This window comes from Kryptolebias marmoratus, linkage group LG22, assembly GCF_001649575.2.
Source record: "Kryptolebias marmoratus isolate JLee-2015 linkage group LG22, ASM164957v2, whole genome shotgun sequence".
NCBI lineage: Eukaryota > Metazoa > Chordata > Actinopteri > Cyprinodontiformes > Rivulidae > Kryptolebias > Kryptolebias marmoratus.
The window spans coordinates 8,967,616-8,993,556 of record NC_051451.1 but is presented as its reverse complement, the minus strand read 5'-3'; the positions used below and the strand labels follow the sequence as shown (position 1 = coordinate 8,993,556).

At 41.5% G+C, this 25,941-nt stretch overlaps 1 protein-coding gene across 1 annotated transcript in view; it reads right to left on the bottom strand.

Moving 5' to 3' along the window:
• ccdc85a (coiled-coil domain containing 85A) overlaps nt 1–25,941 on the bottom strand; it is a 33,844-nt gene that overhangs the window by 6,502 nt on the left and 1,401 nt on the right. The window contains exon 3 of the mRNA XM_037973645.1: nt 25,696–25,939. Coding sequence (XP_037829573.1) covers nt 25,696–25,939 — 244 coding nt within the window. The remainder of the gene's footprint in view (nt 1–25,695; nt 25,940–25,941) is intronic.

Below are 25,941 nucleotides of genomic sequence, written 5' to 3'. Positions count from 1 at the left end.
TAGTTTAGTGTAAAGTTTTTGAAAAAGGCAGCACAAAAATAATGCTGCATGTTTGAAAAGATCATTGTTGCTTTATACAGAGGTTATCTAGCCAAAGACTAATTTTAAAACCCATGACCTTGGTCGGGCTTTTAAACTGAAGTCAATAGTAAAACTTACAAACACACACATTAGGTTGATAAAACAAAAAACAGGGGAAAACTTAAACTCATGTAAAAAGAGTAAAACATTGTCTGTTTACAGGTGTATAGGCTTCTGTCTGTCAGTGTTCACTGATTTGTTTTTGTTTCAGCCACTGTTTCACCTAAGAGTTAAAAACTCTAACATTAGTTAAAAGTTTTATTGCTGGTAAAACCTTCCATTTCTGAGGAGTTCTAAGTGAAAAGGAGATTGCCAAAATTTTGCCTTGTACTTTGCTGGTTTACAGTCTCCATTAACTGCTCCCCTTGTTGGAGCTCCTGTACTTTTGGATTTTAAGGTCATTTCACTCACTAGCTCTATAACAAGGGCAATGATACATTTAAAAGTGAATTTTATAAAAGGGAAATTTATAAAATGGTCAAGGCTTAAGAGAATATACTTTTCCTGAATTTCGCAAAGGTGTCACGTCATTGGTTTTTGATCCAAGACTTTCAGAACAGTTTGCTATATACAGGGTTTATAGCTAATTTAGTTACTTGGTCCCAAACAGTAAAGCAATAGAAAAAGGCATGCCAGAATCATAGCATGCAGACACAACTGAGCAGCCTTTACTAGTAAACATAACCTAATAATTCAAAAGCAGTTCAGATTGGTTTTGATAATTCAAGATACTTTCTTAAAATGAGCCTCAAATTTAAAAAGAGTGTCCAAAATAACACCCAAGTATTTGAAGTTATCTACCTCGAATGTTATCCTGGAAGAGGTGCCATCTGGTGCCTGTTTTGCTATTGGACTTCTGTGCCAGGCATGGGTTGTCCATAACAATCACCATGTTCTAATGTTCTGAACTGTTGGACCTCATCACCAAGGGAAGAGCACAATGATATATATATATATATATATATATATATATATATATATATATATATATATATAATTATAATGACTTCAAAAAATCTTGGTTGTGCCACATGACAACACCGAAGTTAGCATCTGATTCTAGGCTTCTGATTTGGCAGTTAAGTAAAGGGTATTTAATCGACTCTTTGGTTTTTAGGCCCTTTTAGATTAACTGTGGTTCAAAATCTAAAGTAATTTTACGTCTTGAACCTGGTCTAAATTATTTGATACATCTGTACATTGATTATTTGAGAAATTTGTGAAAACAGTTTATGATATATGAAATCTGTACTTGTAAAAGTTGAAAAGACGGTTTCAATAGATACCTAATAGATATCATCCGAGTGCTAAAATCAGCAGATCTCTAGGTTGTTTCTATTACTTTGTCAGGTCACAGTTATAGCCTAGCGAGGCCAGTCCTGCTTCAAATTCTCGCCAACCAAGCCACACTGGTTGCACAGGCCCTATGCCACAGATATGCTGCCACCATTGCCACCACATCCCACCCAGGTCACTGATGCAATGCCACCACAACAATAAACTACCACAACCTCACAATTGCTGTTTTGTACTTGCTAAAACCACTGTGAACCTAAGACAGTCTATCACCCATAATGGAAAAACGACTGCATTCTTGCACCAGAAGATCTCACCGTGACCCTGCAAAAATCATCTGCATTCTGGCTGATTTTTGACAATGCAGAAAGGTTTAGCATGAAAGGGTCTTTAGTGACTGTAAGGGACTAACTGTCATGTGGTGACACAGTAATGTTGAGTTGTGCATCATCAGTCTGGCATGTTGTTGGTAAGCCACATTTCCGTCAGGACAAACAAACAGTGACTTTGCATCACTTTATAGTTGTTTAGTTAGAGCCTTCTTAAGCCCATCTTATTGTCCAATGATTGGACGTAAACTGGAAAGAGTGTTGGAAGAGCAGGTCGGTTGTTGGCCTTTAGCTGAGTTACCAAACCAGCCCATTTGCCTCTCTATTGTTTTTAAGTGCAACTGTTCCTGGGTGCTCTGAACTCTTGGGTTTTTACCTCGAAATATACAATGACCCCAACAGAGCTTTTAAATCTGGATTAAGTGCTAATGCGAACAGACAATTGTAAAAGTTCAATTTAGCTATAACTAATAACACAAGATTTAGTGCTAGCTGAGAAGTCGCTGCACTGTTATGCGCCACCATTGGAACAGCAAAACAGCATGAAACTGGACACGCGCTTTCTGTACTGTACAACGCTGAATGAGCACGAGGCCCAGCAGCTAAAGCAGGGAGGATCAACCACTAAATCACAAAGAAATCACTCAGCACATGTTTGTGTGTGTGAAGGTAATGAATATTCTAATTAAAGTCTAGTTTCTGGATGAACCTCTGTTACTCCACCTTTTACTCTGTTTGTCTCTCATGCACCAAGGCTGTCCTTGTTCCAGTGCTGACCTGCTTACTCTTCTGTTTGTGTCCCAACGGTCCAACTGTCAGAGAGGCACACACACACACACACACATACACACACACTGCTCTGCTTCAGTTCACCTTACTGTGTCTGCCATTGACAGTGATGGACGCAGGAAAGAGAGGTAGATGAAAAACAGAAAAGGGTGTGAAGTAGGGGGAGAAGAAAAGATGGGGTGACTGTTTTTGATCAGGTAAAAAATGTAAAGGTCAAGCAGACACGGGCGGCTGCTTTTAAGATTCACCCGGTTCTCTGTCAACCATCAAAGGAAGCACGCTCAAAGAACGTGCATATGTGGCATTAATTTGAATACATCTCAGATAAACATGCTCAGTGCCGACACCTGGACACTTGTGTTGTTTGTGTTCCCTGTTTTATAAAGGGATTTTTAAATAGGTGGTTGAATTAAGCGTGCGATGGTCACCAGAGTTTCTGTCTGGACATAATTGAGGATAAAAAAGGGAACTTCAAAGCTGAGTGGAGATGAATTGGCAGAGAAGCAGCTGCTGGCCTAGTTAGCATGGCTGTCCTTAACACACGTCCTCCAATCGCACACACAGACCCACATTACACAAGCTTTCACACGTCACATATTTTAAAGCACATGATGAACTCCCTGACCCTCCCATTATCATGTTTCTTTTACCTTTTCACTCTAAAAGCACAATGACGTGATGAAAAGAAATAGGATGACAAATAAAACATCGTAAGTTTCTCTCCAAAGCCAACATAATGCTTTGCTGATGCAGACCTGTACTTATCAAGGTAGTTTAGCTTGAATCTGGTAAATGGCATATTGCAGCCCGATGCTACAATAGTTTAAATTTGATTTTTCCAGTGGTTCAAACTTAATTTCCTCAGCTTCAAATCTGACAAATTACCGCCTGAGCTAGGCACTAACTCTGTTCTATTTTAAAACAAGCGTGCAGCGACAGACTCTTCCTCCCAGCTTGAAGCTGCCTGCCTGTTGCCTTTAATAGGAGACACAGGAAAAGCTGCTCACGCGGCTTGAGTGACCGTGTGCTTCTAGAGCCTGTTTGTTAAAACTGATGCCACACAACTAACCTGTAACTAACCTGAAGGGGACCTGTTCAGTAATCATTTCACCAGGCACAGTCATGACAATTCTTTTTTTGTTATTCTTGAGACAGTTTTCAACTCAAAGAGAAATTTTGTGAAGTTTTAATCTTGTTGCACCCCTAATATACACTCCCCAGCCAATTTATGAGGCACACCTTGCTAGTACTATGTTCGACCCCCTTTTGCCTTCAGAAGTGCCATAATTCTTCATGTCACAGGTTCAACAAGATATTGGAAACATTCCTTAAAGAATCTGGTCCACATTGACATGTTAGCATCACAAAGTTGCAGCAGCTTTGTCAGCTGCACATCCATGACGTGAATCTCTCCTTCCACCACATCCCAAAGCTGTTCAATTGAGTTGAGATCCGGTGACTGTGTAGACCATTGGAATCCAGTGAATTGAGACCCATCAGACCAAGCAGTCTTTTTTTAATTACTTATTGTCCAATATTGGTGCGCCTGAATGAATTGTATCGTCAGTTTCCTGTTCTTTGCTAACATTAGTGGCACTCGATGTGGTCTTCTGCTGATGTAGCCTATCTGCTTCAAGGTTGGACATGTTCTGTGTTCAGAAATAGTATTCTGTATATCTTTGTTTATAATGAGTGGTTATTTGAGCTACTGTTGCCTTTCTGTCTCTCCAACCAGTCTGCCCAGTCTTCTCTGGGCCTTTGACATTACCAAGGCCCTTTCTCTGTCCACGCAAATGCCACTTTTTCTTTCTTTGGACCATTCCCTTTAAATCATAGAGATGGTTGTGTGTAAAAATCAAAATAGAGTAGGAGTTTCTGAATCACTCAGACCAGCCTGTTTGTCACCAACAACTAAACCACATTGAAAGTCACCTAAATTCCCTTTCTCCTTCACTTTGATGCCAAGTTTGAACTTCAACAAGTCATCTCCACCATGTCTTTCTGCCTAAAGGCATTGAGTCGCTGCCATGTGATTGGCTGATTAGATATCAGTGTTTACAAGCAAATGAACAAGTGTATTTAATAAAGTGGTTTATAGGTGTATATAGTATATAAGGATTTTATTTCACTTAACTTTAGTAGAACTACATTTGTGAACTACATCAATTAATACAGCAGCTCTTGATAAGAATTTGGGAATTTACAGCCAAGCAATCCCAAAAATGATGTCAGCTTTTTCTTTGTGCTTGCTGACACAATAGTGCCCACTTTCTCCACCTGAATGAGAATAGCTTAGGCTTGGAGATGTGACATTTTTTTGGCACTGGTAAGTCTGGCATTCTTGATGTGGTGAAACACACAATCAAGGCGCTTCACATCGTTTGCCCATGTCCAGCTGAAGACTACAATGTCATCAATGTATGCAGCTGCATACTCTCCTGCACCTCTCAAAACTTGATCTAATAACCTCTGAAATGTTGAACGTGCTTTGTGCAGACCGGATGGCATCACTGTGAATCTGATCAGACCACTTGGTTCTCTAAACATGTAAAATCTTCTGAGGAGCCTGTTAGGGGCCCTTCACAGAGGTCAAGGGTCAACTAACAGTAAGCATTTCTCAAACGGCCAATCAGGTCACAGCAGCAGATACAGCCTTCAGTTGGGAAATTACATGCAATTTCTCATTCTTTGGGACCAGCACTGCAACTCTGCACAACTCACAAATTTCAAAGAATTCTAAAATTTAGAGACACAAGTTAAACTGGCCCCGCAGTTGCCAAGCAACAACTCAAGGACTCAACCAGTCTGTGGCTTTTATTTTCCAGCTTCCATGATATTGATTGCCTATTTAGAACTTTAATGCAATCATTTTACAAAAGAGGAGCCCTTGTTTAGTCTGCTAAGATAACTGCAGCCACTACAAGCACAAAGCCCTGCCATCGACAATGACAACAAAGTTAGAGAAAACGGGAAGTGACAGATGTAATGACACCTTCAGCCATACATTGCTGTTCCACTGCTTTATCACATCAGTCAAAAAAATAAAAAATAAAATAAAAATCTCATAATGTGCAGCGTCTCAAGTTACGCTCACACCCAGTGTGCCCACAGGCATTTCATCAGCTTCTGCCTTCCAAACACTGACACACACAGTGACTCTGCATTTTTCAGGGAGCTTCAGGTGACAAAAGAGGAGATCCAGGTTGAATTTAATCATTTGATGTGAAGCTAAATATACTTACATCGTGTACCAAGAAGCCAGATTTATGTCCAAAGGTCGGCTCAGGATCATACCACAGACTTTGATTTGAAAACAAAATAATCTACTCCAGTTAATCTTCTACAAATAATTTGTTTTACACTTTCTGTCACAGGTAAAGCATAAATTTTAGAGCTTAGCAAGAAGGATGTCCAGAGAGCATCTCAGGTATCGGATTGGGGTCCCAGTCATTGGATTTTCATTGATTGGTATCAGAGTAGCTGACCACAGTCTGTTGTTGACCTACTGTCTACGTTTTTTACATCAGCCGTGACAAAACTCATCAGATTTGCTGTCGTATGGCTGCTGTAAAATGTTTTGAGGCAATGTGCCAACATGTCTGCACTTTTGAAGTACTTTAAACATAAAATGAGAACAGTTTTGTAGCTACTTGCAACATTTGTAATTCAGGTCGTTTTCATGGCAGTAACATTCACCAATTCACCAATTTATTTGAGCAATTCAAATCCAAACACCTGCCCAAGTACAATTTCACCGAGCTAACTACTTGCATGGCAAAACAGCACACTTTAGCGGAAACTCTAAAGAGAAGAGACAAGTTTCCATGGAGCAGTAATACAGCAAAAAAGACTGCAAACAGGGGACTGAAAATAAGTTTTTGTGGCCTTTTGGAGCTGTTGAGGTCACGATACATCTTATGTCTTCCTGACTGTACATAACTGACACATGGCACATTACTTTTCCTTGCTGACAATAAAAAACAACTTAAGGAAAAACATGAACACAGGTTCTCTTCACTGCAATGCAGAGATACTGAGGCATCAAACACATGATGGCATTGATTTTATTAACTTTATTGTATTTATGGTCTATAATCTGCAAGCCAATCTATCTTCTGTCACTTATTCGTGCTCGGGTCACAGAGGCAAATTTGGGAATTCCAAGGTGTTCCCAGGTCAGAAAGAACACATAATCCCTCCAGCGAGTTCTGGGTCTGCCCCAAGGTCTCTTCCCAGTAGGACATGCTCAAAAACCCTTCAAAGGGAGGCATTCAGGAGGCATCCTAATCAGATGCCTGAACCACCACAACTGACTCCTTTTGATGCGAAGGAGCAGCACCTCTACTCCAAGCTCCCTCCGGGTGAGAGAGCTCCTCACCTTATCTCTAAGGCTGAGCCCAGCCACCCTATGAAGAAAGCTCATTTCAGCAACTAGTACCTGGAATTTTGTTCTTTCCATCATGATACAAGCCTCATGACCATAGGTGAGGGTTGGAATGTAGATGCACCAGTAAATGGAGAGTTTTGCCTTTTTGCCCTTATTACTGCAGGCCCAAATCCCTTGATCCATCCACCACTCATGAAGAAGACTTCCAGATACTTGAACTCCTCCATCTGCAGCAAAGACTCATTCCTGGCATAATCCTGTCTGTAATCTGGAGTGCTGTGGTGTAAAAAGAAAAATCAAAATAATGCAAGTATTGGACTGAGACTTGGAGTTAGTTGATATTTAAAAAAATCTTGATCAGGACTTTTCTACAATTTCACAAGTTCATAATAAGTTCAATAAGTGACATAGGATCATTTCTTTGTTTTGTAGCTTTGTACTGCATTTAATGTCAATCTCAGTACACCAACTATTGGAATCACTCAGTGCTCCTGAGTTCAATAAAATCTCTAGATGTGTCCTCTAAACTATGACACAACCCTGTATAATTTGACAACTTTTACAAACCCCTTAAATTGTGTCAGCCCCTTTAAAGTATTCTCAACCAAGAATTCAGGATTTTCCAGGACTCTACTCTTGAATGAGGGGGAAATTTCCACACAACCTACTTCTTCAGTCAGTGCTTTGTGTGTTTCACCATTTTCTAGCAGACTGACAATCTCTGAAGTGAAATGATTTAGCACTATCATTTTTATAATGGCAGGGGACCTGCAGTCTCAGAAGCACTTAAATTAAACCCCATGGCTGGTGAATTACAATTACTTGATTATTGAGGGATTTACCATTTTTATCCTCTTCTAGTATCCATTTAAGCCTTATTGATGGGGCTTCATAACACAGATAACCCCAGAGACAGTGTAGGAGGAAAGTCATCAACATAATCAGTATACCAGTCGTCATTGTCCATTTCATGAATTTATACAGATGGATTTCTGTTATTCTGAATGTGAACTTCTTACTTTGTAATATACTACACTACAACACCAAGTTTAGATAGAAAAACAAGTCAGGGCTGAGTTAGAAGTTGTCTGTAAAAGCAAAGCAAAACTGAACTAATGTCGTTTTCTTTAGATAAAACTGTTTTCAGTTCATTTGGAACACATACATTATTTTAAAAAAATCAAGGGGACTTGTGTAGTCAATCAAAATCATTGTACACATTTATGAACTTTATACTTCAAAGTGTATTTCTAGCTGATAGTGAGTACCTCTGGATTGCCAATGAGTGGTTATTAACACTAATAAAGCAGATAAAAGAGCTTTTCTTCATCAGTTCATAATATTATTGCTTCTTTTCTCTGACTTCAGCAGTTCTTTGGCTGTCCTACTTTTGATGGAGCTGACCCTGTTCACCACAACGTTGGTGAAGAACCATAAGGTACATTAATAGTGAGTCTCATTTCTCAGGGTTACCCAACCCCTGGGTTTCCAGGTTATTCTTAGCTTTTAATTTCTCTAAAGTCACAACTAGTTGTGCTTATTAAACTTCCTGCACAAAATGGAACACCGCTTGAAAAAGCCTGACGTCTCATTAATTGTGCCTGCTTTTGTTTTGCTTTTTTCAATCAGGTTTCCATTATGACAAACGTTGCAGTGGTGAATTCAATGATCCTTAACACCTTGATCGATCCTGGTTGTAACTTGAAGACTGCATCCATTTATGTGCATTCTGAATATTTCTTAACCTGAAAAACAAATTCTTCCTTTAACATTTTTGTACATTTGATGGGAAACGGTGCTACAGCTCAACAAGAGAAGAACTGTGATAAAAAAGTGTAGAGGAAGGGCTGCTACTGGAACCCAGATGTCCAAGTGAGGAGTGAGTATAGATAAAAATGTTGTTTTTTTTCCGGAGGGGCCATGCTTGAAATTAGGACAGTGTTGAGAAACACCGCTGGACGTCGCAGCACGTCATTAACTACCTTTGTGTTTTGCCCCCTTGGACAATTTTGTGAACGCATCCCACATTTCATTTAAAACTTCTGGTGTTATAGTCGATATGACCACAGTAAAACAACACCATCCGGACTTTTGTGACGGCCGTTCTACCAGTTTCTTCATGATACAAAAAGGATTGCAGGAAAGTCTTCAGTTATTTTTGTATTGTGTGAACTGAGTCTGAACAGACATCACGAATGGTGACAGAAAACAGGAAGTCATGTCACAATGTTGTATTTGGGATTTTAGCTGCCAGCAACACTAACAGCCGGTCAGATTATTAGAAGAACCCTGAATATGATCATTCTCACTTTTTTTTTTGGTGAAAATTAAAACAAAAATCAACAAGCATACAGCATATGTTTATTATTTAACATAAATATTCTGTCTGGTCTTTCCACAGTAACTAAAAGGTTTGTGTGTGTTTTGTGCCTATGCACAGTAATGTGAGCTCAAGCCAAACACCGCTGTCTTGACCTGCACTGACTGCATCGATGACAAGTAAGAAACGTATTATGTGCACAAACTCCAGTTTGTGCCCTCTCAATTTGTGCACATACAATAAGTGACAAGCAGAGCTCTGCAATCTGAGCCAGTGTGGATAACACAATACAGCAGTTTTCTTTTTCCTTTGAATAGCTGTTTTTATTATGTCAAAATTCCACATTTTATGACTTAAATCCATTTTTCACCTAAAAAAGTGACTGAAAATATGTTGGATTAAGACAATTTCAACCATTCAGTGGAAAAATATTCAAAACTTTCTCAATTTTGGCACATATTAACAAATATCTAGCAGATTTTGAGTCCAACAAAACTTCCTATGCTTTATTTAGCTACTCAGTATGTTTGTAATTCTATCCATCCATCCATTATCTTTAACCACTTCTTCTTTTCGGGTTGCAGGAAGCTGGTGTCTATCTCCAGCCATCCCTGTGCGAGAGGCGGGGGGACACACTGGACAGGTCGCAAGTCCATCACAGAGACACATAAAGACAAACGAGACAGACGACCAATCACACTCTCAATAACACCTATGGACAAGTTGTAAGTCCATATATAAAATATATATAAAAGAACATTCTAATCATTGTGGTAAAATCATGTTTTTCACCTGTGTTCTATATGAGAGCTTAGAAGCAATCCTTTCTGTAAAAAAATGTTTAAAAATGTGCTTAGCATATGAACTTAACATTCACAGTATAATTTATGTCTTTAAATATAATATAAAACTATTATTAAAATTATAATTGGGTCTTTGACTCACTCACTGATAATCAGGATGCTATCGTCTCTTTCGTTTCTTTTATTTTGACGACTACTTTCATTTTTCTTCACCAGAAGTCCTGCTGAAGAGAGCTGAGCTACTCAGTAGCTCTTTTTTTCCCTCTGTTTTGATATGACTCTTTGACTGTCTGGGTGGCCACGTTTTCTTGCGGTTCCAGTCGATGGCTGTGTCGGCACGACAGAGTTCTCTCAAAACCTAGACGAGGTGTTATAGTGTTATATGTTGTCATTTCTGGATGCCTGCCGGCAGCAACGGACCTCTTTGACTCGACTCTCCGTAATGTCCCCTCCTTCTCACCCCGATCCTCTCATCACATCGCATCACATCACACAGACAGACAGACCGATAGCTGCGGCGCCCAAAATAGTCTTGTTCATGGTGGATGTCATTGTGAAAGTATGAAAAACAACCCAGATTCAGCAGATAACATCCACATGTTAACGAATTCTGAAACATTCAGTGTTTTACAGGAAATTCCACTTTTAATGTGGAATCTGACTCTGTGACTTCTCGTAGAGTATGTAAGGGCCTTTACGATACCAGTGAGAACTAAGATTGCATCTTTAACCATTTTTTCGGAATCAATATCTGAGGTCACACTTTACCATACCCTCATAAATTACTAATAGTTAATAATGCAGTTATTACTTAAGCTACAAAACACTTATAGGCTATTAATAAGCATTTTCAGTGCATTAAATAAAAAAGGACAATATTGCAAAATAGTGAGCCAACATTTATGTTTTCTCCATTCTCACTGGTTAACTGTATTCCTCATCATTTAGATTTTAAATACCAAACATTTGCCAGTAGGTGATCTTCATGTAGGCAGTATGTTTTACTTTGTTTTGACATATAAAGTCATTCAGTTCAAAAATAATCCTAGAAACTAGAAAAAAGATTTCTGTTTATCTGAATGAATAAAAAGTCCATCACTTGATGTTACCAAATAGTGAGCCTGCTGTGAGGATTTGGATTTTTTTGTTTCTGTTTTGTTTTCTTTATGGTTTCTCTGTGGGTTTTAATTAGTGTTTTCAGTTTGGGTTTTTCCTGTTTGTGTTCCTGCTCATTATTCACTCCTCCTCCGTCACTCTTTTGCCCTTCTTGCCACGCCCATCTCCACCTGTCCGTAATCATCTCCACTCACCTGTTTCCATTTCCCTCGTTACCCTCAGCACTCAAATATCCGGTCATTTCTCCCACTAGTCGCTAGTCATTGTTCTTGGTTCCCTGCTGGTTTTGTCTTGCTCCATGTTTTTGCGCCACATCTTGTTTGTCCATGTTTGTACTTAGTTTCAGTTTTTGCTGCCACGTCAGCCTTTTTGTTTGTTTTATTTTAATAAATTAGTTTTCTTTGAAATGAGTCTGCACTCAGGGTTCTTCTCTGTCACCCCCAAACCTGACACCTGCTTCAGTGTTTTTTATCTGTTTGTTTATGCTTTATTGGTTATGGATTGCAGACTCACAAATACCCTATTTATAAAGCCTCAATAAATCCCTCATACATGTACATTTAATACTTGAGGCATCCATCCATTTTCTGCAGTATAAACCAGTTTTTCTGGTCAGGGTCGTCGGAAGCTGGTGCCTGCCTCTAGAGGTCATTTGGCGAGGGGCGAAGTACATCCTGGACAGGGACACATGGAGACCAATGACAGACAACCATTCATGCCATTTAACCTAACCTGTATTGCTTACCAGCTGCTCCATCATGCAGCCCTGCTTAAAGCAATATTTGTTAAGACTTTTTGGCTTCATGGTAGCATCCATATTTTTTCTTCACACAGGCAAAGCTGCGTTCTGGTAGCTGGCTCATTTATCACAACAACGTCATTAAAGCGACACTGGAAAATATTTCTTGTACGAGCTTGGAGAAACAAGCTTTACTCGCCCGTGTTTCTGAATTTATTCTGAAAGCACTTTGGACCTTCGCCACTGATTGTGACAGTTTAATACAAAAAAAAAAAAAATGAGTAATGGGAGAGAGCTTAGGGTTTACAAAAGTGCTCACGTTTTCAGCCCGGCGTGTCCCTGCTGGGATGTCGGTACGACTACAAACAATCACTTATTTGACGCAGTAACAACACCACCACTTTTACATTATGTACAGCTCACACAGTGAAATTAAATAAAACTGCATTCTTTATTAAATTCCAGGGGGGAACTATTGTTGCAGGGTTTTATGCACTAATAACTGATCGCCTCACTATCAGTGCACTGAAGCTCACAGAGGCTTCAAAAAATAGTTAAGCTATTTTGCAAAAGAAAAGAGTATAGAGGTGAGTGGTGCTTTATACATTTTCACGTCTTTTTTCAAAACCTAACATGCCTTGAAACAAGTTAGACTTCCAATCGTTTACCACGATGGTACACTGCAGTAAGAATTCAATTTTATGATTCCGATGGTAACTCAGAGCTGAACCTAAGGTCATCCTGCTGAGCCACTAATCGCGCTTCATATTACAGGATCCTGGTTTTTAAGTGTGATTGAAAGAGGAAACAGTTTATTTCTCTGGGACTTTCTGATCAGGGCAGACGGTAAGTCGATGCATTCGGTCAACATTCGTTGGCTCTGGTTAAATCGGGCTCCATTAACAGATGAAAAAAAAAAAAGGGAAAAAAGTGGTCCTTTTTCATTTTCTAAATTGCCTGTTGAACTGATACAGTCTGGGTGTGACATAATCCGACAAATCCTCTGTGCCGTTTGCCTGCGATCTTAGATAAGAGGATGTCATGAAACAGCCAGTATGTCAACGTAAATCCCAATGCTCCGGTGATTTTGTGATACACTACCTAGTTTAGGGCTAATGGCTGTGCTGGTTTATAGGATTTGTTAACCCTCTGTAGTTTATGGGACACTGTTATGATGGAGAATAGGAAAAGGCAAAAGAGGTGAAGATGACCAGCAATCTGCCAAGTTTGGAAAATAATTAGGTTCTTGTTTTACTTCTGACCAATCAGAACAAAGATAAAAATGTATGGAAGTGTTTTGGCCCTGTGAATTGTGGGGTGGAAACTTCGTGAGTTGGGTTTGATTGTACCAGATGGCCTGACCATATGAAACTGATATCTGTGAGTGATTTTATCCACCACCAGGCGCAATGATGGAGCCAGAATGTGTCCAACGGTGGCCTATAACAAAGTATAGTTTCCTTAAATAAATGAGGTGGCCGGTTTACATATATGTATGTATATATCATCTACACATCAAAATGGAAGTCGGTGCGTTATCCAGTTATTCAGCTCACAAGATTTACATACATATGTGGCGGTGGCCATCTTGGATTTTGACGTGGCAACCCAATTTTCGTTAACAACCTCACTTATGCCTAAACGCACCCACACACCGAAATGGAAGTTGGTACATCACTTATTTACCAGGTGTTCCAGCTCAAAAGATAAATCAGAAGGCTGTATTTCCAAGTACCCTTTTCACATTGCGACGGGGGACAACATACGGGACTTTGTCCTTATAAAGTAATATCACACCCTCAGATAATTTCTTTCATGTGTTGACTCTTGTTGGTTGTTGTATTTCTAAATATTCCTAACATGTTTTGCTGTAATTTAATGCTTAAAAGAAAGGTCCAGAGACACCATGACTGTGTGCAGGACAGTAGGGAGGACTTAAAGCCCCACCTAACTTCTGCACAGACTCTGGTTCCAAAAACACAACATTGCAGCTTCTGTGAACCGAGTCTTGCTGGTTTTAATTTCCAACAACGAGAGAAGGTGGGGACAGGAGGTCTAGTATGATAACATACAGCTGATGGTTTAGGGTGGTGCTGTTTACATCTAGGAGCTGTAATGGTTCTGACAAAATGTTGACGTCATGTTTAATTCATATAGATGCCAGGCTGAGGGAAATTTTCCCAGCAGAACATTTTCTTGGAACATTTTTTTTGTTTTTTTTTGTTTTTACCTCGTTTTAGGAACTTAGGGTGAAGTTACACCATCAGTGTCAGGGTGAGATACTGAAATCTGCCGCGTTGCCAGTTGCTAAGAAACTCGCACAAGAATAAGGCTGCCCTAAAACCAGACTTCCTAAAGTCATACTTCATGCTATTGCCATAAATAGCCTTTTCAGTGAATCCATTATATGACATAAATACAAAGTAAAAACTAATAATATACCATTTCAGTGATGTAGACCGAAGTAGTATCTTTTGCTGAAAAATAGCCATTAAACACACGCCACCTGACCGGTTACCAAATTTAATTGGACAGAAAAAAAACAGAACTTTATATAACATAAGTGAATTCTTCATAAAGGTGAGGAGGAAATGACAGGAAGAGAAATGAGAGTGATAGCTGGAAAATGTCAGACAGATGAAAAGTGAAGTGTGTGGCCGGTTCTAACTGTATTAGATAGCGCAAGTTCACATCATGCTCACACACACACACTGTTACATGCAGACACACACGGTCACACACATCTCAGTGTGAAGCACACAAATTCAATTAAACCGGAACGGGTAAACAGGCTTATTTTAACAGCACAAGCTTGTTACATGAAGCCCTTAAGCTGTGTGAGCGTGTGTGTGTGTCAGTGAGAGTCTAAGAGAGAAAGAAAATCATAAAAAGCAATTAATAACAAATCCTGAACAGGCATAAAGGCACGTGTCAACATTTACATTGTTAATAGGAACCACTGTTTATGTGATCATTATTATAAATCAGCCACAGTATGAAGTTTTTACACCATGTCACATTCCAACATGACAAAATAACTCAAATACAGGAAACCCTCAAAAGCTTAAAAGCCAAAGACTTGACGCCATCCGTACGAAAGAGGTTATCAATGCACAGCTCAAAAGCATGCCTCTTTGATGGTATTGGGGTGCATTATTGCCTATAGTATGGACAGCTTACACATCTGGAAAGGCACCATCAATGCAGAAAAGTATTTGCTAGTTTTAGATGCTCCCATGAAGATGACGTCTTAGTCAGGGAAGCCCTACCATTCTTTACATTTTTGCACAACGTCCCAAATTCTTCAGAGTCGGGGCCGTAGATTTCTGCACGTATTTGCAAGAGCGCGTCAGATGGTCTTTGTGCATGTGATGCAATGAGCCTTCGTTATTATGTAATCCAGAATTATGAGCATTACATGAGGCAGCAGCTGTGGGTCAACAAGCAGGGTTGTTACGTTCCAAATGAAGGAAAACAAATGTTCTGTTCCCTTTTTTTTTTTGGGATGTACAGATGCCTGATTTTGGGTTCTGGATTTATTCCGGTGCTTAATGAGTTCTGCACAGTAATTATTCCAGACCGGTGCAGCGCATCCACCCCAGGCTGGCAGCCACACCATCTGGGCTGAACAGGGCAGCCTTGCTTCAAAGAAAAGAAACTAATTATAGAGACGAACCACGTGCCGGCGTTTAAACCAGCCTCCTTAAAGGCGAACTCACAAAAAACAAAGTTGTTTTTAGTTGGAGATTGTTTTATGCTAAATGTGCTGTAACACTGTTTTGACACTTTCATTAATCCTATGACAGCATCATTCACTGTGACGGTAACACTAAACTCACCACAACCAGCACTGGCGTTACTAGTTAGAACTCATCTCACCGCTATGTGTCTGAATCCATCTTACCGTCCAAGTTTGAAACCATTAACTGAAAGCTCTTCCAGAAACTGTGCAGCTGAAGTACCACGAACTGTTTGCTTAGTGCAGTGCTGCTCTTTGGAGGGTCCGTGTTTCCTCGACCCAATGATGGAGATCAGTAGGATGGTTTCCAGCCCCAAAATCCTGTCAGCTTTTTAAGGATCTGACCTCTGCATCCTAATATTGGAACCGCATCACCATGGTAACCACACACCTGTGCCGGTCACTCCCTGACTACCAAGCCAATGGGGGGGCAGACACAAAAACAGACTGGAAAGCAATTCTCAAACAAACAGTCGCTGTGGGAAAGCTATAAACTAAAAAAAAAAAAATCCTTTAACCGTGAGCAGCACAAGACTGATGACACCTGTTAATTATTTATGGAAGATTTATGACAAGTTCTAAAAACCTTTTAATTTTAGTTTTGGAAAAGAATATTTGGAGCTAAAATAGAACTTAGCCTACAGAAGCTTGGGTGTGCCCGCTCTGCATTGGACAGAAAACCCTTAGGCACGTTGGGTGAAAGAAACCAAACATGTCAACGTTTTATTGTACAGTTTGTAATTGTATCAAAAAGAGTTGGGGAAGTATGAGGAGCTTGCCAAAAATTGAAAAACTTTAGGCCATAATTTAAAAGTTAACGTGTGCGACGTCATCAACTGTCATTTGAACATTGTTGCAGGTAATTTATTTGGAAAAATCATGAAACTTCAGCCATGATTGTGTAAAAACCGCAAAAGATATTATAAAATGCCAGTTCAGACATGTAAAGTCTAACTCTCTGTGACCCACTTCAATTTTAAATGATCTTTCTGCTGTGAAGTCTGTCTGAGCTCCAGAGCTCCAAAGAGGGCTGGGTTTTCGAATCTTTTTCATCCAAACCCCATTGATCCCCATGTTTTTTTTCTCTTTTTTTTTAACTGCTACCAAAAATAATTGCACTGTGTCCTAAATGATACAATATTGTACTAATCAATCAAACCAAGCTACCTAAAAATATCCTGTTTCTGCAGGAATGTCTGACAGGGTGACAATGTTTCTTGCCTGTCTGTGTGTGTTAGCAAAAATATCTCATTAACCCCTGGATGGATTTTAGTGAAACTCTCAGAAAGTAATGACTGGATGGACATCTACAACTGATCAACTCTCAGACTCAATCTGATTCAAGATGTCCGCCACAGCTAATCAATGTGAGCAAACACGAAAATGGCTATAGCTCGATCAAATATACAGCTAAAGAGCTAAAATGTTGTGTGCTGGCAGCTGAGAGTCATTCCCAACCCATACTATGAGTGCTAATAGATCACACATCGTCACTGATTAAACTTTGACATTAACTGTTGGAGTCAATCCTGTCTGTCTGTTAGCAAACTGGCTCATGAACCACTGGATGGATGTTCATGAAACTCTCAGAAAGTAATCACTGGATGTACATCTAAACCTGATTAACATTTGGAGACAACCTGATTCTAGAGGAATGAAACAGCTTATCAACCTTGGCAACATAAAACTCAGTTTTGCAGCTAAAGGTGAAAAATAACCCACCTTGTTTTTAAAGTCGACATTTCTTTCAACTTTGCATCAACAGTTTACCAGCGAAGAAGCAGATTCATGCTGTCGTTCATTAAAAGAAGCTGTGTTTGTGGTTTATTTGGCTCACTTACGGTCCCTGCTGTCACCATTACACCATGCAGAGCTTTACAGACTATTGTTTTCACAAACCACTGACCCCTCAGCTTTTGTAACCACTGCACATGGCTGCTCTGAGATCCTGAGCGAGAAGGAAGCATTACTCTGTGAGCAGAGAATGGGATTTGTTAAATTACACAGAACACGAGGCGGGAGAAGGAGGACATAATGAGCTCAAATGTAAGAGGAAATCATCCTGAAGATAAAAAAAAGTCAAATTTAGAATCAATTTAAAAAGATGTTCAAACTCTCTTTGAAATCTGCTTCAGCACACTTGCTCTATTTTTGTCTTCTTATGCTACTTTTAGCTTTTAGCTACTGTTTTGCTACTTTAAACATTTGCTACTTTTAGCTTAATTTCTCTGATTTAAAATGCTAATGACTTGTTTTTAGAGTTTTTGTGGGGTGATTATGTGGGCGGAGTTACCTCTTACGTTGGTGATGTAGAAGGAGGCGGGGCCAGCTGTGGCAGACCGCTGTAGGACACCGAGGAGGTTATTGTCTCTGTATTTAAGAAAGAAGAACTTTTGTTAACAAGAATACAGGTTTGAAACACAATTTTTTTGTTGTTTTTTGGTCTGGAGTGATGCTTTCTGGAATTGGAACCCCACATTTCACAAACTTTACAATGATGTCAGTCTGCAAGGAGTTTCCCATCCAGACAGCGAGAGGCGGTGGTTCTTTTATTGAAGGTTTGTATCTCAGGTGCTCCTCTTCAAAACATTACCTGCAGTCAGTCAGCAGACTTTGGGTTGTCATTTTCACCAGGAGGTAAACTGACACCATCCATCCAATGTTCCTGTCCTTCAGGAAGCTGAAGAATGACTCAGCTGTTGGATTTTTGGGTCCGCTCACACAATTATTTACAATAAACTGAATCATTTCACCCCCACACTTTAGAGTGATGAAGGAAAATGCTGAAGAGACCCTAGTAATTTATATTTATTTACTATCTTTTATTATTAATTTTTAATTAGTTTAAATTTTCAAAAACACGAGACTCTGAAAACAAACACCTTTCTTTTGATTTCTGTTTGCTTCAAAACACTTTTCATTTTCCCCCTTTAAGCTTTAACGTCTGTTTTGCTGCTTTTTGACTGTGTTCTGCTTGTTTGAACTTGACCAACCCCATCTTAGCTTCTTCAGCACACTACAGCACTCACTCAGCAGTCACACTGCGCTCTCGCAGAAAATGCAATTTCCCTTCTCTTCTCATGCGCACGTTGCGAAAATCCTATAAAATCTTTGAGAAACAAATACTAAAATTATTCTGCAAACATAATAAGGGGACGTGCTCGCATTACTTTAAACCTGCATGCATTTCAGTGTTTTTCATAAATTAGAGTAAATGTGATGCAAAATGAAGACACGTCTCCTTGGGCTCAGCTTACCTGTGGCGATATCATGTAAAGCTTCTATTATAAAGAGAAAAAAAAAAACCCCGTCAGTGCCCGCTTAATTATTTAGTGGTCTGTGGCTGCAGCAGAGAGAGACGCCTTTGAAAGTTAATGAGCTCAATTTGTAAAAGGTGCTGATCCGTGATGGAGGATGCGTAATGAAGACTTATGCCGGCGAGAAGCGGCACGCCGGTTCCAACGGCGGGGTTTTAATGGAGCAGGTCGGGCTCAGAGATGTAAAGAAAAATCTGTAGGTTTGATATTTAACATAATAGACAATGTGGTGTAGTGGTTATAAAGTTGTTTCAGTTGAAAAAAACAAAAAACAAATATTGTTTTGTATTATTATTTGGCTACAATTACTTGTCTTTGGTTTATTCACACCTAATAGTCCAGTAGACTCGGTTCGATAGGGGACCAAAATTGCAACATTTGTTCCATTTTCAGTTGCTGCGGTTCGCATTCACACTGCACCGAGTCAATCGAGCCAAAGCCTTTGAGCGACCTGTTCCCCTCCTCGCCTGTGGTGGCGCTGCACCAAGAACTACTGAAGGAAACGACACGAAAACCTCCGAAGAAGACACTGAGCGCGACTTCCTCCTTCTGGGAAAGTGAACAAAAATGGAGTGGCGTCAAATTTTAGCGGTTTTAGGATTTCTGTGTAGGATTTCTTCACTCCACGTCTGACTACGAGCCATTTCTCCCACTCGTGGTAGAAACGCGCGTTTGTTTTGGTTGTATTTACCCAGAAGGCCCTGTGCCATATTACGCTTCCTGCTTTTGGAGCGGTCGCCAGTCTTGCATTCACATATGCATTCGAACCGCGCCAGAGTTGACTTCAACCAAACCGAGAGCTAGGTTTTTAGGCGGACCAGAGTTTGCCTTTTTGGTCCACAGAAGAGTTCAATTGCTCATTCACACCTCCCCAAACAAACCGGACTTTCTAGACAAACAAACTAGAGTTTGATCAAAGTGGACTAAACAGTGCTGGTGTGAATGCACCCTGAGATGTGCTGTGATCGCTGATCTACTGATCTATGATCGAATATTCTGCTCTTGCAGGTTAAAAGCCACACAGTGATGCAGTAAAAATTATATGTTTTAAATGCATTTTCTTCTCTGACTACAGTTGTATATAGTTTTTAGAGAGTGATACCTTTTTCAGAGTTTATGCTTTGAGAATTTATTTACCGATCGTGTCTCGATTGGTTATGTCTGAGTTAACAAATTGTAATGTGTCACTTCGGCAGAAGTAACACCGTGTCTGCGTCTGTTTTCACAGGGCTGTAACAGTGGCTCTGCTTCCTGTCACAGATCTGAGCGTGCTTCCGGTTCTCCAGCTTTAAGTTGGACTTTCAGTAAGTTTAGCTTGTGTTGAATCGAAATTCTGCTCCTGCAAGAGGTAGTGACTATTGAAGGTCATTGAAGGCTGGTCTGAGTAAGTTATAAATAATAAAGGAGAACAAAAAAAAAAAAGTAGATCAATGGGATTTTGACAAAACGTTTTTGGAGCTCTGCAGCTTAGACAGACTTCACAGCAGAAACATCATTAGGAGTTTAATGACAGAAAGCTGGACTTCACATGTCTGAACTAGTATGTTAATGTCTTTTGTTTTTTTTTTTTTACTCAATTTCTTTTTCCCATGAAATGTCCAACTAACTTGTCCTGCTCCCAAAATGTTTTGGTTACATACACAAGTTAAACATCAAAATGTGGGCAGTTTTGTCTTCTTTCACCAAGTTTGTCTCTCTCACCTAAAGGACTTTTGGTTTTCTCTCAAACCTCTCCAGAACACAGAAGGTGCACACACACGAGCTTCCACAGACTGCTATTTTAGCTCAAAACATTCCCTTCAGAGCAGGAAGTGAAGGCTCTTTTTAACTTGTCATATCTCCTACATTGTACAGGAAATTTTACATGCCTGACGATCAGAGTCGTTTGCCGCTCGCGATTGAAGAATTTTAAAGATTTGCTTTACAGTTTTCACACAGCGACAGTTTGTTTGAGACTTACTTTTCAGTCTGTTTCTGTCTAGCGCTCTTAAGTTTGTATTCAGGGAGTGGGAGACACGGGTGTGTGATTACCATGGAGTCACTGGCAGCAGCTAACTATTGTCCCAACAGAGACATCAAACTCAGCTTACCCGAAGCTACTGAGCCGCCTGCAAGCGCTGTGGGAGGGAGGGTCCACTGCAGCACCCGCTGCTGGTTGGGAAGAACTGTATTTGCTATAAAAGTCTCCAGAAAACCCCAGGAAAAATCGCTACTCGCTTTTTTCAAAATTAAAAAAAAAACAATGTCACTAAAGGGGTCTGAAAGCTCACTAAACATAGTGACAAAGAATCTAAATAGGAGGCAACACTGCTTGCACCCAGACCAGCCCCCGCTCTGCTCTGATTGGCTAAAACTTTGGCTCTCGTTGGCTTTATTTGTTGAAAGCGGGATCAGTTGAATCGCCGCGTCATCATTAGATCGAACAGCTTTAACGAAACCACAACAAAAAAAAAAATGCTTTTTTTTTTTTCTTTTTTTCAGATGACGGAAATCCATCCTGGCCACGTTCCCAATGACAGAAACTTTAATCCCTTCAGACCAAAGGCTCAAATCATTCAAATCCTACAGTCTTCTTTCACTCTCACCTTACTCTGACAGACTCACCTGTAATAATGATTGTTCCAACACCACTGCTTCCTTTCAGCTTTTTTTTTTTTTTAACTTTTTTTACATTTGCCGAACACAGACATTTCTTTTTGTTCTTTGGCGGAAGAACAGTGGAGACCTGGAGATTTATTGACCACAAAGTGGGATGACTCAAACCCCCCCTTGCCACTACCTGTTCCTACGGCGCGTGAACAGCAGTGCAGCAGCGGCTCAGCTCCCATTGTTACCTGGTAACAGCTGAGTCAGGAATCTTCCCTCCACCTGAGCTACGCAAATATCTCCCCAGGCCTCCGCTGCAGCAGCACGGCCTACTTCCACTCAAAGCTGAAAAAAAAATGCACTGCTGCTGCAGCTGACTGGCATTGGGAAGCGCAAAAGCGGCTACACCTCAGCCAGCTGTGCAGACACTGAGCTAAGGTTGGTCGTAGCTGGGAGTCATCTTCAAACCGTACTCTGAGCTGAGCACTGACGCGTCTTTGGATGTGTTGCGCGGGATCGCGCGTGACATCGTTTATAAGGTTTTACGAAAGTGGCTGTAACTTTGTCCTTTCTCAGCATAAGATCTTAGTTTAAAACTGGCATGGAAGGTGTCGGCCTTTATCGGGGAGGGATCAGGTACAAGTTTATTCCCTGCCAAAAACTATATTGGTTTAAAAGTTTGACTTTATAACAAAAAAAACCCCAAACATTTTTGCTGTACTTTTGCTGTGACAGTAAGTCGCCATTTAACATCTTTCCGATTTCATACAAGCACAGGAGAAGCTGCGAAAGGGTCCAGTTTAGCTCACTTTGTTCTTTTGATTAGCAGGTTGACGGCTGTAAAAGAGGAACAGATGTGCTTGAAACTACTGGGAGCTGCAGTAGCTTGCCGGTTCGAACCCCCCACCCCGTCCGTTCCAGTCGTTGTGTCCTTGGGTAAGACACTTCACCTGCCTTGCCTGCTGGTGGTGGTCAAAGGGATCAGTGGCGCCGGTGTGATGGCAGCCTCACTTCTGTCAGCCCACCCCAGGGCAGCTGTGGCTACAATGTAGCTTACCGCCATCAGTGTGTGAATGAGTGGGTGAATGGGTGAATGACTGATTGTAGTGTGAAGCACTTTGGAGTCCTTGGACTAGAAGTGCTACACAAGTGCAGGCCATTTACCATTTTATTGTCCTATTCTGCCAGCAATGGTTGCCTCCAAAGAAAGACGTGCAGCCATTGTCATTTCGGCTGAACACACGCAGGGAATCCTGAAAGAACAGTTTCCAGTCGCAGAGAAGACATCTTCCTGGATGAGAGACCTACATCTTCTCCTGAGAGAACTAACGGAGAACACCCACAGCGCTTTGACGTGGAGACTTTCATCCAAAAGCCCTGTGGTGTTTCTGTTCAGGAAATAAATGCCAAGGACAGACGGAATGTCTTCGGGAAGTGAACGCACCGGGCAGCAGGGGGACTGCTGCAGTTCTTTTCCACGATGGACTGGTTGGGACAGCCGAAAAAAAACCCAATTTGCCCGCAGAGGACTGAATCAAGCCGTGTGCGTGGAGAGGGAAGGGGCTGCTCACTCACAGAACGCCGCTGTGAATCGGAACAACCTCCAAGAGCAAGTTTCCCACCCAAAACTCCAGGCACAGTTTGGTGATCTGAGTATGATGCTTAAAGGCATCAAGCCTTCATCAAACACACCAGCTGAGTGCTTGATGCCAGTTGGGGCTCCCCACCCTGTCTCACCGGATAAGTGAAAATGACGACAGGTTTACTGTGGCCGATTGAGCAGCAACAGCTCCGTGATGCCTCCGCTGCACCCGCACCTCACGGCTCATTAGCGCCGTTTTGTTTCTTTTCTCCAACTCCTGCGATCCGAGCAGAAACGCACACGAGCCCCAGAGTTACAAGGCCGGTGTATTGATGTGAATGCTGAAGGACGAGGCGCAATGTGAACAGGGGTAGGCAACAAACTAATGCGCCTAAAATACACACACAAAAAAAAAAAACAATTGGGTCGTAATTTAGGGTGGCACGGTGGAGTAGTGGTTAGAGCTGTTGCCTCCCAGCAAAAAGGTTGCGGGACCGCTTCCTGGCCTGCGGCCTTTCTGGGTGGAGTTTGCATGTTCTCCCTGTGCACACGTGGGTTTACTCCGAGTACTCCGGTTTCCTCCCACAGACCAAAAACATGCATGTTAGGTTAATTGATGACTCTAACATTGTCCCTAGGTGTGAGTGAGACAGTGAATGGTTGTTTTGTCTCGTTAGTCTCTATGTGGCCCTGTGATGGACTTGCGACCTGTCCAGGGTGTCCCCCGCCTCTCGCACAGTGACTGCTGGGGATAGGCACCAGCTCCCCGCGACCCGGAATAGAGAAGCGGGTAAAGAAAATGGATGGATGGATGTGTCGTAATTTATTGTATTTGCATTGAACCAGTTCTGAACTCGGTGGTTTTGTGCTTTGATAAACGTCGCCCCATGGATTGACGGTTCCTCAGCAAGAAGCGGCCCGGCGGTTCTTAAGAGCTACGAAACAAAAAAGCCCTTTTTTTTTTGTTTGTTTGTTTTTATCCAAACAGCTGATGTCCTTGCGTACAAATCCAGCCCTCGTGCCGACTCACGGGCTGCAGACCGCAGAGACCGAGGGAGGTGTGCGCTCATCGGGGCGAGTGTGTAAGCAGAGGAGCGCGGCTGACGCAACTCTCCAGGGGGTGGAGGTTATACACTGCTCCATGTTACCACACACACACACACACACACACACACACACACACACACATGTTTACATGTGACAGAGTAAGAGGCTGTATCCAGAGCAAGCATGTTAAAAAAAAAGAAAGCAGTAAAAAATGAGAGAATATGAAGTGAAATTGTGTGAGTGTGCATGAGCTGTGCGCTCATTTAGAGCAGCTCACGTCTGACAGCCATCCGCCGCCGAAGGTGACACAGCGACAATGTGGTCTGTGTTTGCACCATTAGCAAAATATCTCATGAACCGGTGAACAAAAATTAAATGAAACAAACACTGAGCTAAAGTGTGGTCTTGTAGTCGCTGGGAGTCATTCAAAGCACATCCTCAGAGTGCTACTAATTGTGCGAGATCTTCGCCTAAAACTTCAGCATTAACCATTGAGGTCAAGCCTGTGTGTCTGTTAGCAAAATAGCTCATAAACCCCTGGACAGATTTTAGTGAAACTCTCAGAAAGTAATGACTGGATGGACATCTACAACTGATCAACTCTCAGACTCAACCTGATTCAAGATGTCTGCCACAGCTAAGCAATGTGAGCAAACACGAAAATGGCTATAACCTGATCAAATAAACAGCTAAAGAGCTAAAATTTAGTGCGCTGGTAGCTGAGAGTCATTCCCAACTCATACACTGAGGGCTAATAGATCACGCATCGTCTTTCGCTTAAACTTTGACGTTAACAGTTGAAGTCAGTCCTGTTTGTCTGTTAGCAAAATATCTCATGAACCACTGGATGGATTTTAATCAAACTCTCAGAAAGTAACCATTAGGTGTGTATCTAGAACTGATTAACTTTTGGAGTCAACCCAAATCAAGACGACTGCTACAGACAATCAATATTACCGAACTCATAAATGGCTATAACTTAGTAAATTTTACAGATATTGAGCTAAAATTTGGTGTGGTCGTAGCTGAGCGTCATTAACAACTCATAGTCTGAGCAAGACATAGTTTTTAAAATTTTGGCCAAAACAGCTGTTCGTCTTATGTAAGACGATGCTGATGCCTGCATATGAAGACGGTATGACTTGCTACCATGGAGGTGTTCCCTGGTCGTCAGACACCAGCTGCACTTTCAAGTTTCAGATGACCAGTCAGAGTGCCTCCCAGAGCATGCAGCCTCTACACAAAGCACAAGGACAGCAGTGTGCACATGTAAGCAGCTCCCAGATGCTGCTGCTGCTGCTGTTTTTGCTCCTGACGCGGCGGAGAGGAGCAGAGAGACGTGGGCCTGCGACACGAGTCAGACCCTGACAAGAGTTTCACTTTAAGAGAGGCCGCTAACTAACTTCAGACGGAGAGTTCGCCTGTGAAACGGACACGTCAGAGATCACCTGAATCGGAAATTCTGCGAACAGAAGAAATCAAACAACAGAAATCTGTCTCGAAGTTAGACAAACGTGTTGTACGTGCGGGAAGGATTAAAGTACAGGCGTTACCATGTGCCTACCGTTGTACAGACTCTGGTGCTGGGGGCTCATCTCCTCTCCCGCGGGCCTCCTCGGACCCCCGTCCCTGCCGTACCTCCCCTTGCCGTGCTCCGTCCCGGGGGCATGCTGACGGTGGTGTCGGATAGATTCTGGACACCCAACAATCACCCAGCCTTTCCTCAGGTGCTCCGGGGTCGCCGGCGGTGCCTGCTTGGCGTCGGGAGCGTCGCAGCCGGCCCCCGCCCCCGCCCCCGCCCGGTGGCCCT